The sequence below is a fragment of the Kogia breviceps genome, chromosome 8, assembly GCF_026419965.1.
Source record: "Kogia breviceps isolate mKogBre1 chromosome 8, mKogBre1 haplotype 1, whole genome shotgun sequence".
In the NCBI taxonomy this organism is placed as follows: domain Eukaryota; kingdom Metazoa; phylum Chordata; class Mammalia; order Artiodactyla; family Physeteridae; genus Kogia; species Kogia breviceps.
Window position 1 is genome coordinate 7,202,067 of NC_081317.1, and position 14,805 is coordinate 7,216,871.

Here is a 14,805-nt window from a genome sequence, read left to right on the forward strand (position 1 = left end):
CCTGTCAGCCAAGCCCCCACCAGCCGTGCCCACTGAGGCCGGGGGACGAGGCCGACTTCAAGAACGTTAGTGCCCAAGCTTCAGGACCTCTGCCGCTGCGGCCTTTAGCCTGGACTGAGTTTCATTGAAAATGGGGATAAAATGCCTGCACGCCCCCCAGCAGCTAACGCTCACAACTGGGGTGTGTTACTCTAGTCTTGGCAGTCTGCCCCTAACCGAAGGGGCTACCTTGCCTGGGCTTCACTTTTCAAAGGAACCCCTCACCCCCACCACAGGCTAGGGAAGCAGAGCCCCGGACCTGGTACAGCTCCTCCTTGGTCACGTAAGGCTTCCCTTCGGAGCTCAGGGCCCGGAAGGCGCTCTCGATCTCCTCACTGGACTTGACGTTCTCGGTCTCACGGCTGATCATGAAGGCCATGTACTCTTGCAGGGAGACGTGGCCGTCCCTGGGGGGCCAAGGTGCAGTGAGCAGGGAGGGTGCGGTAGGAGCCACGTGCAGAGCCGCTTCTACCGCTTTCCCTGATGCTCACCTGTTTGGATCCACAGTGTCCAGGATGGCCTCGAACTCGGGGTCGGGTTCCCCTTCCTCCACCATGGGTAGGTCATAGCCCAGGGAGCGCAGGCAGGACTTGAACTCCTGGTGGTTCAGCCGGCCAGACTTGTCCTTGTCAAAGTGTCTGTGGCACAAGGCCGAGGGCTCAGCACAGAGGCCCTGCCGCTGAGCCTGCCTCCCCCGCCAGGAAGGGCGCAACGCACGTATACTCACTTAAACATCATGCTGAATTCTTTGAGGGCCTCCTCGGTCACCCCGGTCGTGTTCCTGGAAGAAAGGACAGAATCAGGGACCGGACCCTCCACCCCATACAGCCGGCGACACGTTCTGTCCTCTCCCCATCAACTGACTGCTGCGCGTGGGGGCGACCCTGCTTCCCGCGGCCCCTGCTGCTGCTCTGCCCGCCCGGGGCAGCCGCAGGCACCTGGCCTGGATCTGCTGCTCCAGGTTGTGCTGCATACGCATGCCCAGCTGGTCGAGCTGGTCCCACTGCTGGGCCAGGCCCACGGTGCTGTGCTCCGTGTACTTGTTGTCCAGGATCAGGGCTTCCTCCATGGCCGCCCCCAGGTCCTCAATCTTCTTGAGCTGACTTCTCATGGCTCGGATCTCCTGGTGCTTGCGCTGTGGGGGGGAGGGAGCAGAGATGCGTGGGACAGGGGCTCCTGCCTCGGTTACCGGCCCGAGAGCCTGCTTTAACAGCCCTCCTTGGTCTCCGCACCCCCAGCCTGAGACCTGCAGGGCTGCCTGCAAGGGGGAGAGTGGGGATGGGGTGAGGTGGAAGAAATCCAGCAGCCTCAACAGAGGGAGAGGCATCAGTGTGACAGTCACAAATTATGGGTCGACCCGCCGGGGAAACAGTATATACTGAGGACCAAAGGAGCCTCCTTTCCCGGTAGGGCTCCTGGTAGCAATTGTCAAAGACAAAAAAAAAAAAAAACCTCTTTAAAATGATGGAGGTCCTGGGCTGCTTGAAGCCAAGGGAAAAGGGGGTGCCTGACCAGCCCACCTTGTACCCAACCTGAAGCCAAGTAGGCCTGCTGGCAGTGGTGGGATAAAGGCTTTTAGCCGGGCCAGAAACACGGGGCACTCACTTTGGTAGCTTCGAGCTGGGATTCGAGGGTCCCGGATTCTTCCACCATGCAGGACCTAGGCACAGAAGCACAGTGAGGCAGGAGGCCCGATCGCCAGCTCGAAATTAACTTCCCTCAGATAAAGTGCCTGCAGTCTCAAATTCCTCTTATTAGGATATGAAACCTATCTGCTGTTGGCTATCTTTTCTTAAGCAGCTCTGGGAGCCAGGGAGGGCAGGTAATGCTTCTCCAGTATACTTCTGGGAAGCTGCTGCCTGATGGGGTGTGCCACCTGGTAAGGCCAACTGATAAGCCAGGGCTGAGCTCCGATCCAGCCTGCTCCCTGCTCCCCAGCTGGGACCCCTTTCCATGTGGCTGGCTCCTTAGGCCCACCCAGGCTGTGGCACGGTACCCGGTCCAAGCTAGGCCCTTGAAGGGTACCTCAGGAACTGATTTTAAGTTCCTCCACGGGAACAGAGAGGGGCTGCAGGCCTGGCAGCATGCTTCCTCTGCAAGCAGGGGGAGAAGGACGCCTGTGCAACCCTTCAGGCAGGAGACCCCAGAAGTCGCGGAGTCTCTTGCAGGCTCCTGAGGAGGGGAGCCACACTCTAGGCTCAGTGACAGCAATGAGAGGAGATGCAGTCAGATGACCCCTTGACATGGGAACTGGGGTGTGAGGATCATGACCAGATTTGGGTTTGGTCCTGCCCAAAGGAGAGGTGGCTGTGACTGAGCCCCAGATTCAGGTTCTATCACCTACAGACACAGCACCAGAGGCTCCTTCCAGGGCTAAGTTCTGAGGAGCAGGGGGCCTCTGGGGAGTCTCTACCTTCCCGACAGAACAGTGTGAGGTCACAGAGGCTACCAGTGAACGAAGACAAACGAGGTTACGTGCAGGGGTGAGTCACACTGTGTGCGTGTCCTGGGGGGGGGGGGTTTCACCCGGCCTCCCCTGTACCCACCTTTGCCCCAACCTACCCTCCTTTCAACACCCAGCGAGCCAGCGTTAGCTGTGAAAGCTCCCCAGGTTCAAAGTGCTCTAGCAAGGCAAGGCACCAGGCTTCCTCCTACCCCAGCAGGTCACACTCAGTCACGCCACGTCCCCCCAGGAAAAGCACACCCCCAGGACCTGGGGGCAGCAGGCCGGGTGCTGGTGCGGTGGGAGGAGGACACAGCCCTCCTTCCCACGCGGCCACGGGCGGTGGGTTAGTCAGAAAGCAGAGCCGCCCGGGGAAGTCAAGAGCGCACTGGTAAAACCACAGCGAGGTACGAAGAGAAACAGGAGAAAAACCTTCCAGACAGATCATCCCCAACTTCATACTGACAGACACGAATGACCCGACGATACGCTATGCTATTCAAAGAAAAGAAACCAAGTGAATCCACCAGAGGAAGGGGAGGCAAGAGCACACCGAGACAGACACACACCACAGGGCCCAGGCTGGACAGTGCACCGGCAGGGCCACCTGGCGCCCAGCAGCGACGTGGTGGAGGCCGAGCCGCCGGCCGGCCTGGGAGGGCAGGCAGCCTTGGGCGGCTCGCACGGGGACCGGGCAGGACGGGACAGGGCTGGGAGGAGCCACATGGTAAGGGGAGCATGGCACCTCGTGGAGACAAGTCCGATGCCAGCAGACACGGCCACGGGCACCGGGGAGGAGAACGGACCCCAGGGCAGCTCAGGAGCTCGAGCTGAACCTGCGCTCCCAGGACCCCGCCCCGCTCTGCCTTCAGCAGGTGCTCGCGTGGGTGTGGGGAACGCTGCTCCCGCGGCCTCCTTTAACGCCTGACGTGCCTGCCTGCAGGGCCTCGGGAGCGCTAGTCTAAGCCACCACGGTCCCGGGAGAGAACGCAAGGGTGCCCGATCCGGGCAGAGGCCAAGGCCTCCTGGGGAGACCCCACTGGCACCGGGCAGGACGGCCCTGCTCCTCTCGGGGCTCCTCCCAAGTCCTGTGTCTCTCCGTCGCCCAGAAACCCTGAGCACTTGGGCTTCCTCTTGAGGCAGAAGACAGCCTCAGCCCTCCGTGGGGGCACTTGGGGAGGAGGGGTCAGTGCACAGACGGGGACTTAGTGCACCAGCTGGAGCCCCTCAACAATGCCATCCTATTTCACGCCCATGACCTCCTAGGCACTAAACATGATCCCAACAGACACGTGGGGGAACCAGGCAGAAAAGAAGGCCGGTATAATCCCAATGGCTGAATAAGCATGGGGATTCTCCGAGGCTTTGGACTCCAGCTCTGGCCTTCTGGCCCCATCTTATTCCCTAAGAGAACCCTTGGAATCTGAACAGGAAGGTGGGACTGCGGGCCGTCAGGGACAGTGGGCCACGGGTGCCAGGGAAGGGGGCGAGGGTAGGGCAGGGACGTGCAGCCTGCCCCAGGCAGGAAGGTCCATTCTGGGATCCCCTGCAAGCCAGGCCAACGAGGGGACAAAGGGCAGAGGAGCGAGCACACTAGACACCATCACACCCCCAAGCCCGGAGAAGTAAGAAGTCAATATTAACCCATCGAGGAGATACGTTCTGTAGAGATGGGATCCAAGCAGCCACGAGACAAGGTGGTGTCCGGAGAGCAGCATCGCGAGGTGGGGGACGGAGGCAGACACAAGAAAGAAAAGAGAAACAAAACCAAGGTCATCAGTACCCACGCTGCGCTCAACCCCGTACCCCGGTCACCGTCGCTGCCGCCCCTATGGCTGCAGCCAGACCGGGCGGCGCTCCTAACCCTTCTCTCCACACTCTGGAGCCCGAGGCCTGGGCATTCAGCCCCCAGGACCGAGCACTCCCGGGGCCGCACCTGGTCTCCTGGATCCACTGGTGGAAGGCGTTGGCGTGCTGGGCGAACTCCTGGCGCAGCTTGTCGTTCTCCTCCTGCCGGCGCTGCTCCTTCTGCAGCTCCAGCTCCCTTTCCTAAGGACCGAGGGAGGAAGAGGCGTGTCATCCCCGCCCCGCTTCCCGGACAGGCTCGAGGCTCAGCCACTGACCGGCTGGCCTCAACATCTGAGAGGAACAGGGAGTAGTTTTCTGAAGCTACTCGGGGGGTCAGGGAGGACGAGCCGTTCACCTCAACCCACAGACGGCACGGAAGGCGTCTGGGAGGCATTCGCCAGCCCGCTACCCTAGAGACCCTGCAAGACACAGCGGGGTGGGGGGGTGGGGGGAAGGGCCGATCACAACCACGCGGGCCTGCGGGCCCCACACAGGGTGACTTGTGATGAATGAAACCGCGCTTCCTGCCCGATCTCCTCACGCTTCAGCCAGGAAGGGCTTCCCTGCCCAGGGCCCCACCCAGCCCAGCGGAGAAGGGCACCTTGATGATCTTCTGCAGGTTCCTCCAGGTCTCCTCCAGGGCCTCCATGGTGAACCAGGTGTAGGGGTTGGAGGCCACGCGGAAGCTCTTGATCTGGCGGTCCAGCTCGGCCAGCTGGTTGAAGTCGGCCTGGGCCGAGCTGAGCGAGGAGCGGAAGGCGTCGTGGGCCTCGCGCAAGGCCTTGATCTCTTCCAGGGAGTTGCAGCGCACCGGGTCTGTTAAGTCCTCCTCTGCGTTTTCAAACCAGCTGTTGAAGGCAGAAGCCTTTTTGGCAAAGGTCAGGAAGAGGTCCTCCACCTGAAAGCAGAGGAGACTGAGTCAGCGCCGCTGCAGGGCTGTATGGACCATCCTTGGTGGGCGGGTGGGCGGCGGTGTGAGTGCCCAGCGTGCTGGGCTTGCTCGGCTCGGCTCGGCTCTCTGCTGCCCTTCTCCCACTGCTGAAAAGTCCTCCCTCTTTCTCCCCTTGCTCCCCTTTCCCTGGGACGTGCAAGCTCAGTCTTCCCGGAAGCTTCCGAGCAGCAGCCTCGTGAAGGCAAGGGCCCATTTCCCTTGGTTTACGTTGACTCCACACCCCCGTCGTGCAGAACCTCTGTCCCGGGAGAGGGGTTTGCTTTCCCTATGCGTTGAGGTGAATGAGCTCGGCCGGGGCCAAGCTTACCTTGCGGAAATGACTCTGAGCCTCCAGCAGCTTCTTCTTGCGGGTGGCTGAGTTGGCCAGCAGCTGGCTCCACCTCTTCATGAGGGCGGCGTGCCGGGCCTCGATGGCCTTTGACTGGATGTGCTTGGCGGCCAGCAGCTGATCTTTGAGGGCAGTGATGTTGGCGATGCCCTCCTGCTGGAAGGCCTGCAGGCCAGCATCGAAGGTTTCCTGGAACGAGGAGCGAGAAGGCAACATGCAGGGACCGCACCGAGATGAGATCGTACGCCTTCTGGCGCCTCAGGTCGGACAGCACCCGCATCTGTCCAGCCGGCTGCCCGGGCCAGACTGTCAGCCTCGAGTCCCCACCTCCTCCTGACGCTTGGTCACACCTTGGTCACACCTCGCCGCATCTCCTCCAGACCTCAGGTCACTGAGGCAGCTCCTCCCAGGCCCTGCTTTCAGCCTCGGGCTGAGGCACCCAGGCTCTCCCCACTACCTCTGCCAAGAATACCCACCCAGCTCTTCCCCAACCACTTTCAGTTTACCCTCCGTGATCTAGCTTGGATGTCACCTCCTCTGGGAAGACTTTCCCGTCAACGCCTGCCTGCTGCAAACTGAGTCAGACGCCTCGCGAGTGAAGTCCACATCCTGCTGTGCTCAGCCCTGGTAGCACCCATCAGGCTGCAGCTCAGAGGCCTAGTCTGAGAGCTTCCTGAGGACCAGGACTGTATCTTGTTTACTGCTGGCCCCTAGGGCCTAATATAAATAGTCAAATGTCTCAATGAAAGATGCTGACCATCGTTCATTCACCAGGAAGTACTACTTGAGTATATTTCAATCAATCCACAAAGTAGCCACGACTGACCTGTTTGGTAAGGAGAGTTTGGACAGAAGATAGATCTCGACCGTAATCGTCTGTCTTCAAGCTGTTCTCCTTTTCACCTAGAAAACCAAGCATGGGAAATCAACCATCCCTTCTCAATGTAACAAATTTAAAAGAAGAGAAGAAAAAGGAAAAGCGAGGCACCTATCATTTTGCTTACATTTGAATTCCAAGACTACTGACGGCAGCCTCGGAACCCAAACGAGCTGGCTCCTCCCTGAACCCAGGCCCCCCCAGCTTGTCCTAGATGCTGTTCAGTCGCTACTGATGCGACAGCAACTACCAAGGTCACGTGGGTCCTGAAATCAGTGCAGTTCCTCCTCGCCTGGGGGCCGGATCACGCCCTGGACCCGTGTAGCTCGGGGGCAGTGCCGGTGCAGGTTGGTCGGGCTGGTCGGGCTCGTGTGGCCCTTGTTTGTGTTGCGGTGCCCACTGCTCCTTTCAGTGTTACAGGACCTTTGTTTTGTTAACCCTCGTGCGGGCCCAGGGGCACCCCTGAGGCTCGGCTCTCTGCCTCAGGACCCTGTCTCCGCTGCCACCAGTGGTCTGCCCGGCGGCAGGGGTCTCTGATATGCTCACATTCCAGCAGCTGCGTAGGAAGCAGACTGGCTGTGGTTCTGAACGATCTTCCCGGCCCGGGAGGGTAAGAGGTTTGGGCAGCGCCGAGGCCGCGCTTACCAATCCAGGACTCCACCACGTCAGCCTTCCAGTTGAACTGAAGGAAGGCCGAGTTCTCGTCGAGCTTTGCCTTCCTCTGGGCGGCAGCTTTCTCCAAGTCTGATACTTTCCCGTTCAGGCCCTTCATCTTTGAAGAGATGTTCTCCTCGTGGTGATTGTTCTAGGCCGTGGAGAAGGCACTCTGTCAGCCTCGCCCCTGCTGCGGTTACCCGATCTGCACCCTCCCTGCGGGGCGCAGGCAGGCTTGCAACCTCTGAGACAGGCCGTGCTCCCCTGCCTACCGCCAGGAGAACGGGGGAAGGCTTTTCTAAGAGCCTTAAAGAGAGGAGCACTGGCAAGTAACAGTGAGGAATGTGGTAAAATGTTAAGTCGCGACGATGCATTCATCAGTGTCATCTTTGGCAGCAAAGAGTTAGGAAGAGCCTCAATAATTACGACTCCGTGGCTGCCATGCGTGCGCAGTAAAAACAATGGCTTGGAACAATGTTTTCATTGTGGACATTAAAAATTATTAAGCCCCAAACACTGGGATGCAGTCTCGGTTAAGACTGTATGTGAAAACACAGACCATAAGTCAGCATAAAATTTAGCAAGAAACTCAGGGAGGAAACGAAGATTGCTGTTGGGAAACAGAGCCCCAGGCTCTCTGCCACAAGGCCAAGGACGTTCACAAGCCGTCATCTCACAGGTGGGGCGCACTTGCGTGTGGTGAGTCGTACTCAGGCCTCATCTACGCGGACACGGTCCGTATCTGAAATTAGTCTCCGTTAGGTTATTTGCCCACGAGAGTGAGGAGAAAAGCTCCCCAGTGAACACGGATTTTAACTACAGTTACCTCCTGTGGACCAAATCCCTAGCTTAAGGCCTGATCACCAGTGCAAATTCTGTGATGAGGAATTTTATTTACTCATTATGTGTTTGTGACAGGAAACCTGAGCCGACAGAAGTCATTTGTCTTGTGCAACTACATGTCTTGGGGACCTCGTGACAGATGGCGCCACCGCGTTTAGCCTGGATTTCAACTGGGGAGTGACTCGACTTCACCGCGGCTGAGAAAGCACCAAGACCCCTTATTTTTTGCTTTCTCCCTAGAAAGCTGTCTGAATGAAATGAACCTTGTGATTCTGACAGACACGTTTATAAAACATCCTGGACGGCGGCCAGGTTCTACACAGCGATGCACACCCACTGAGCAGCCGCCGTTTAACCCGGTGGGCGGCTCAGCATGAGGGCGGTCTGCAGGGCCGGGCACGGAGGCCTCACTGGGGTCACGTCTCTGGCGGTGGTGCTATGGGGGACTGTTCTGATCTGCGCACTCGTGTTTTCTACCACCTCTATAAAGAGCCTGTATTCCTGGAGAAGTAAACTAGAAGAGCAAACACGTGGGAATGCCAATGTCACAGCAGGGATGCTTCTTTGCTTAATTAAAGCAGAGAAAAACCACTGCTGCAGAATGGCTTTACTAACTGGCTTCAAGAAGGGGGTAAATATCCAGTGAAACACGGAACGCAGGAATGGAGCCGCTACTGGTCTCCACGCAGACCTCTGTTCGGTGAGTATCCCAGGGGAGGAGCTTTGCAGGGAGCTGTGGCACCAGCACGCGGTGTCCCGGGGCGAGAGACGAGGGTCTTACCAGTGGACCAGGCTCACCTTCTTAATGAGGTCTTGTCCGTTAGTGCAGACGTCGTTCACCCGGTCCTTGTGGACAGTGAAGTCTGTCTCGAAGGCTTCGTGTTTCTTCAGTAAGCCCTGGAGGGGAAACAGCAAGGCTCGCTACCGAGAGCCTGGCATGTGCGGTGGGCCAGGTCCCGGGGACAGAGGAGCAGGACTGGAAGGTGCCCTCACATGCACCCCACTCCGGCTGGGGCTAAGACAACAGACAGATACAGAATAAATAGGAAATCATAAAACAGTGAAATGAGGACACCGCGAGCATAAGCAGAGGTGGGCGGGCTTGGGAAGGCCTTTCTGAAGGGGTGAAGCTCCTGCCAGCCAACCAGCACAGGCCCCTCTTTCCCTGTAGGAGACCACAGAATGGATACCGAGCAACCTTAAAATACGCACCAACGGAACAGCGCCACCCACCCTAAGGTTTAACCCGAGCACATCTCCTGAGGGACCTCCCAAATCTTGTCTTTTCCTCCGTACAGTCGAAGTGCTGCACACAACAGCCCCGGTGTCGGCTTCCGGGGACACAGCGATGCAGAGGGCAGGAAGGCACCGACCGCATCTGCCTCCTGCCTGCGTCCCCCAGCTAGCCGGACAGGGTTCCCACCGGCAGGAGCGCAGCTCTGGGGCTGCCCTGACTCTCGGGGACGCTGACTCTGCTTCCGCAGCCGGCGGCACGGACGGAGGGACACCCGACCACAACCTGCGGTTGCTCCTAGGAAGAGGGGAGTCGCCCCCCCCCCCCCCCTCCGGGACCCGGGGCTGCTCTGTCCCACAGGCTGTGCCTTCGGATCCCTGCAGCCTTGCCTTTGCCTCTGAATGCTGCCTGAAGAAGCCGATCCAAGCTGCCAGATGGTGAGAGGCCACGTGGCGGGGACTGAGACGTCCCAGCTGGAGCCACTTGAGTGACGTCACCGTGCACCTCTCAGCCCAGCTGCCTTCTGCCTCAGGGCAGCTGTGTGAGGGGGTCCCAGTGAGAGCAGCAGAGGCAATGCCCATCAATGCACAGAATTGTGGGAAATAAACTGTTGTTTTTAGGGCTGTGACACAGCGAAGGTAACCAATGTATTTAGGAAACATGTTACGGGTTGAACTGTGTCCTCCCAAAGATATGGGTCCAAACCTTGGCACCTAGGGATGTGGAAATGAGTTCTCTGCAGATGCAGTCAAGTTAAGACAGGTCATCAGGGTGGGTCCTAATCCAATATGCCTGGTGTCCTACGTATATAAGAAGAGGGAAATCTGGACACAGACACACCCGGACAGAATGGGACGGGCACGCGAAGACACAGAGGGAAGACAGCCATGTGACAGCACAGGCGGGGGTTCGAGTTACGCTGCCACGCGCCCGGCCGCCAGAAGCTGCAAGAGGCAAGAAGAGGGTCCTCTCCTAGAAGCTGCGGAGAGGGCAAGGCCCTGCTGACACCTTGATCACAGACCTCTAGCTCCCCCAAACGAGGACAAAACAAGTTTCCATTGTTTCAAAGCCACTCCGTTTGGCGTACTGTGCTAAGGCAGCCACAGGAAGCTAACAGGGTACTAGTAACCTGTGGTTAGCGATACCAACCGTGCTGCTGGGCCGACAGCAAAGTCACCCCAATTTTGCCTACAGAGGGGCCGCGCCTCTCGCGTGGGACCTTGAGGACCGAGACCAGCCAGAGAGATGCTGGCCGCCAGCTCCGAGGGCTCTCCGGGTAAGAGCACGGCCACCGAGCAAGCTGGCAGGAAATGGGTGGAGCCGGCAGCTGCTAGGAGGGAAGAAGCAGGCAGCGCCTCCAGTTTCTCCGACCTGGATGGCAGCAAGAGTGTCTCCATAATCTTCACTGGCCACCAGCGTCATCTTCTCATTGATCCAGGCTTCCTCCTCCTCCACGTTGGCTACAAACTGCTGATATTCCAAGGACTCTTCTAGCCGCTGGCCCCTAATCACAGGGGACAGTAGAAAATCAGCCATAATCTCCTCTAACCTGGATGCTTAAAAACACGAATGGTGAGTGTGGGACGTAAACGGTTCATTCGAGCCCTCCTCCCAATCCAAAGCAGAGAGTGCTGGTCCAACACGCAATTCTGGAACCATACACGCTCGGTCCGGATTCACGTAACGGGAGCAGTGTCAGAGCAAGCCAACCGCGGTGCTGGCACAGCCACGAAGAGGGCCCCGGGGGTGCAGGAGGGCCCTCCTCCGCCCCCCCGCTCACCGGGCGGCCGCCAGCTGCTTCAGTTCCTTCCAGTGCTCCACGAACTGCGCCAGGCGCTGCTGAATCTCCTCCTTCCCGATGGTGTTGTCGTCGGACAGCTTCTTTCCGGTGTCCAGGACACCCTGACAGGCGAGAACGACTGGATCAACAGATGCTTCCAGGAAAGGGCCTCGACAATCAAATTCAGGCCTCTCCACCCCGCTGTAGGATGAGGGGCCATAACCACTGTAGAGACCTCAGTGAGATGCGCTCCCCTGGGCCCATTCAAGCCCCGCTGCCCGCTCGGCCAGCAGGGGCCATCCTCACCTGAATCGCCGGCTCGTGGGCAGCCAGTTCTGCCTCCAGACGTTTGTGCTTCTTCCTCAGGTTCTGAACGCCCGTCAGGTCGCGGCCATAGTCCTCTGAGCTCACCAGCAGCTTCTTCTCCCTGGGCAGCACAGGCGGGCGGTCAGCCTCTGCACCTGCGTGTCTTCAGCTGGAGACGTGCAGTCAAAGAGCGTGAAGCTCACGCACCCCGTGATGTCCTCCACCTGCATCTACCCATCTCGCCGGGAAAAGTCCCTCAGAAGCCAGGCTTCTGGGGGAAAAAGCCTCTACTTCCGCAGTGAACAGTGTCCACGTACGTCTCCAGGAGCACCTCCTGTGTCCGACTCTGCAAAGGGTCGGGGTGCCCTGGAGAACGAGGTGCCACTGCTGTCGCCCTATCAGTCCCACCTGATCAAACACACACGTATCACACGCGGTGACGTGAGAATGCTAATGTAAACAGTGTTTTAAGGCAGTGAATTGAGAGGATCCTGTCCTTAAAAATGGTCTGTTTACAGGCTACATCATCTGGAAAAGGCAGAATGAAATTCTGGGGGAGGGGAGATAAAAACAAACAAGACGAATTTTTCTTCCTGCAAGCAGCAATCTCCCCCAGGAGATCAGACCATCTTTCCCAGATGGGAACTCACTAACGTCGCCAGTGACCTAAGGGCAGGGGCTAGACAAGCCCCGGACGCCGTCACACACACCGCCACGTGGAGGCCGTGGCCGACCACTGTCACCGCATGCCCAGACACCAGGAGGGGAAGCCGGGGCGTCTCACCGCGGCCGTGCGGTGAGGCTGGGACCAGCCGGGCACAGCTGCCGAGTCCGTGCCATTTCTGACCCGCTTCCCGTCTCACCACCACGGTCCAGGAGAGGATAAGCCCGGGGTTCCTAACGCCCTCCGTGAAAGGCTCCGAGGGCACCGAGGGCACCCGGAGTGGGGCGCGTACTTGATCCAGGACTCCTCGTCATCCATGTCCCGGAAGAACTGGTGCAGGCGGTGGGACTCGTTCAGCCTGGCTCGCCGGGAGGCCGCCATGCTCTTGATCTTCTGGAAACGGCCATTGACGGCGTCCCGCTTGTCCTTCACTTGGGAGGTGTCGAAGGCACTGCTGGTCATCAGGCCGTCTGCCTGGCTGTTCAGGTCCTTCAGGCGATCCTGGGCGGTGGACACGACGGAGGGGTCAGAGAGCTGGGTCACCCACGAATATCTGCTTGTAAATCAGAACTTGGGACTTCTTCACTGACGGCTTGGTTTAAGATTTATTCAGGTTATTCTCAAAGTGTGCTATGCGGACCCCTAGAGTTCTACGAGATCAAAACTACTTTCGTAACAATACAAAAACATGATCTGCCTTTTTTACTGCGTGAACATTTGCACTGACGGTGCAAAGTCCACGGTAGGGGTGGCGCTGCTCAAGGCAGTGGGAAACTACGAGCAGAAATCCAACTCTTCACTGCCGCGCACTCCCAGGAGAAATCGCTGTTTCACTTAAGAACATCCTTTAAAAAGCAGCAAAGTTATTAATTTTATTGAGTCTCCATCTTTGAGTACGTGCCGTTTTAATATCCTATCTGATAAAATGGCGAACCCACACAAAGCACTTCTGCCGAGTGCCGTCAAGCTCAATGACTGTGCTGAGGAGAAGCACATGTTCCCAGCTGAACTGGCCACTTCTTCGGTGGACCGTCAGTTTCACTTGAAAGAACAGCCGACAGGCAGACTATGGTCATTCTGACTTTGGGAGCTGACAAATACTTTGTCAAGAATGAATAAAGTGAACCTATCACTTTAAGGAAACTGAGTTTGCTGCTAATGATAAAATTCCAACTTTCATAAGGAAATTAGAATTTTGGAAACTTGGCGTCCACCTCCGTGAGCCTGACAGCTTCCTGATACGTGTAGATGTTTCCGTTGAGACTGGCTGCGATGGTAACGAACGTGATGTGATGCCACATACAGACATGCGTCAACATTTAGAAGATCTAAACTCTGTGAATCAATATTTCCCAAATGACTCTGTGACCTCAGGCATGAGTAAATGATCCATTCAAAGTCCAAGATGGACCAGTGGATTTAAATATAAACAGTATGAAAAGCTGACAGTGTTTCAGAGTCCACTTTCCAACTAACCTTTAGAAACTACCACTTACTGAGCTGGATGTAGTATCAAAAAGTATCTACAATTATCTGAATTAAAATACTACTCCCTCCTCTACCTGTGTGAGACTGTATTTTCATCACACACAACAAACTGAATTCAGAAGCAGCTATAAGAATCCAGCTGTCTTCTATCAAGCTGGACATCAAACAGATTTGCAAAAAATGTAACCAGTGTGACTCTTCTTGCTATATTTTTGTTTTCGGAAAAACAGAGACATTATACATAAAAAACGTCACTTACGTTAACTTGTGATGGGTTTATTATTTTAAATTAATACATTTTTCTCAGTTTTCTTACATTGCTACAATTCACAGACCTTATTCAGATTTCACCAATTTTTATATGCATTTGTGTGTCTCTGTATGTGCATGTAGCTCCACGCAGTTTTATCATATGTGTAGATTTACGTAACTACCGCCAAGATCAAGATATGGACCTTGTTCTACGAGCACAAAGGAACTTCCTTGTCGTCTTTACAGCTGTACCCCTACCCTGTCCCTAACTCCTGGCAACCACTAATCTGTTCTCCATCTCTATAATCTGTCATTTTGAGAATATCATATAAATGAAATCATACAGTAGGTAACCTTTGGAAATAATTTTTAAATTTTTTTGAAATTACTTTAAAAATTTAACTCTAAAAATTTAATTTTTAATAACGGCAAATACCAACAGATAAAACCTGCATAACTGACTCTCCTCGGGGCTCTCAATACTAGTTCAGAGAACAAAATGGCCCTGAGACCACACGTTTGAGCAACTTGGCTTTAAGGGATGAACGTCACCGTCCCTCACCCAATGCGCCAGCTGCCTTAGAGTCACGCGTGGCCGTGTCCCAGAGCCCGGCCTGGCGCCCCCCCCTGCTTACCTCATGGGCAGAGATGTCCGCCTCGAGCAGTTGATGTTTTTTTAGCAGGTTGTTCACAGAAGCCAGGTCTTTGCCGTAATCCTCAGAGGCCAGCAGGGCTTCCACCTGGCAATGAAACATGAAAGGGAAGGCTGCTGTCTGGAGCACATCCCGTGTCCTGGCAAACCCAGGGTGTCCACTCGTCCCCCAGGCCCACCCCCCCACCACACACTGCTGTTGTGCCGGCTTGGCGTGGACCCTCCCCTGGGCAGAGAGGCAGCAGCTCGGGCAAAGACTAACGTACGCAGATGTTCACTGCAGCAAAATGTATCCCCCAAAGCTGGGAGAACCAGCGTGGCCAACGGTATGGGAATGGTTGAATTACGGCCTAACTCTGTGATGGTCTAAGGCAGTTACTCAAACGTTCAGGAAGACTTTTTCATGACTTGAAATAACACCACCGATACATACTGGTGAAAAATT

The 14,805-nt window shown here is 56.6% G+C and overlaps 1 protein-coding gene across 9 annotated transcripts in view; it reads right to left on the reverse strand.

Moving 5' to 3' along the window:
• The window catches only part of SPTAN1 (spectrin alpha, non-erythrocytic 1), a 60,084-nt gene that overhangs the window by 462 nt on the left and 44,817 nt on the right, over positions 1-14,805 (reverse strand). For 5 of the 9 annotated variants that reach the window (XM_067040593.1, XM_067040592.1, XM_059072548.2 and 2 more), the window contains 18 exons: positions 14,344-14,448; positions 12,261-12,469; positions 11,305-11,425; positions 10,999-11,120; positions 10,590-10,722; positions 8,783-8,881; positions 7,133-7,292; positions 6,437-6,513; positions 5,590-5,799; positions 4,932-5,228; positions 4,419-4,531; positions 4,127-4,144; positions 2,915-2,977; positions 1,645-1,699; positions 978-1,174; positions 767-820; positions 531-677; positions 299-446 (listed from right to left, as the gene is read on the reverse strand). In XM_067040593.1, coding sequence (XP_066896694.1) covers positions 299-446; positions 531-677; positions 767-820; positions 978-1,174; positions 1,645-1,699; positions 2,915-2,977; positions 4,127-4,144; positions 4,419-4,531; positions 4,932-5,228; positions 5,590-5,799; positions 6,437-6,513; positions 7,133-7,292; positions 8,783-8,881; positions 10,590-10,722; positions 10,999-11,120; positions 11,305-11,425; positions 12,261-12,469; positions 14,344-14,448 — 2,328 coding nt within the window. The remainder of the gene's footprint in view (positions 1-298; positions 447-530; positions 678-766; positions 821-977; positions 1,175-1,644; positions 1,700-2,914; positions 2,978-4,126; positions 4,145-4,418; positions 4,532-4,931; positions 5,229-5,589; positions 5,800-6,436; positions 6,514-7,132; positions 7,293-8,782; positions 8,882-10,589; positions 10,723-10,998; positions 11,121-11,304; positions 11,426-12,260; positions 12,470-14,343; positions 14,449-14,805) is intronic. The other 4 variants (XM_059072552.2, XM_059072551.2, XM_059072550.2 and 1 more) reach the window with 1 other exon arrangement.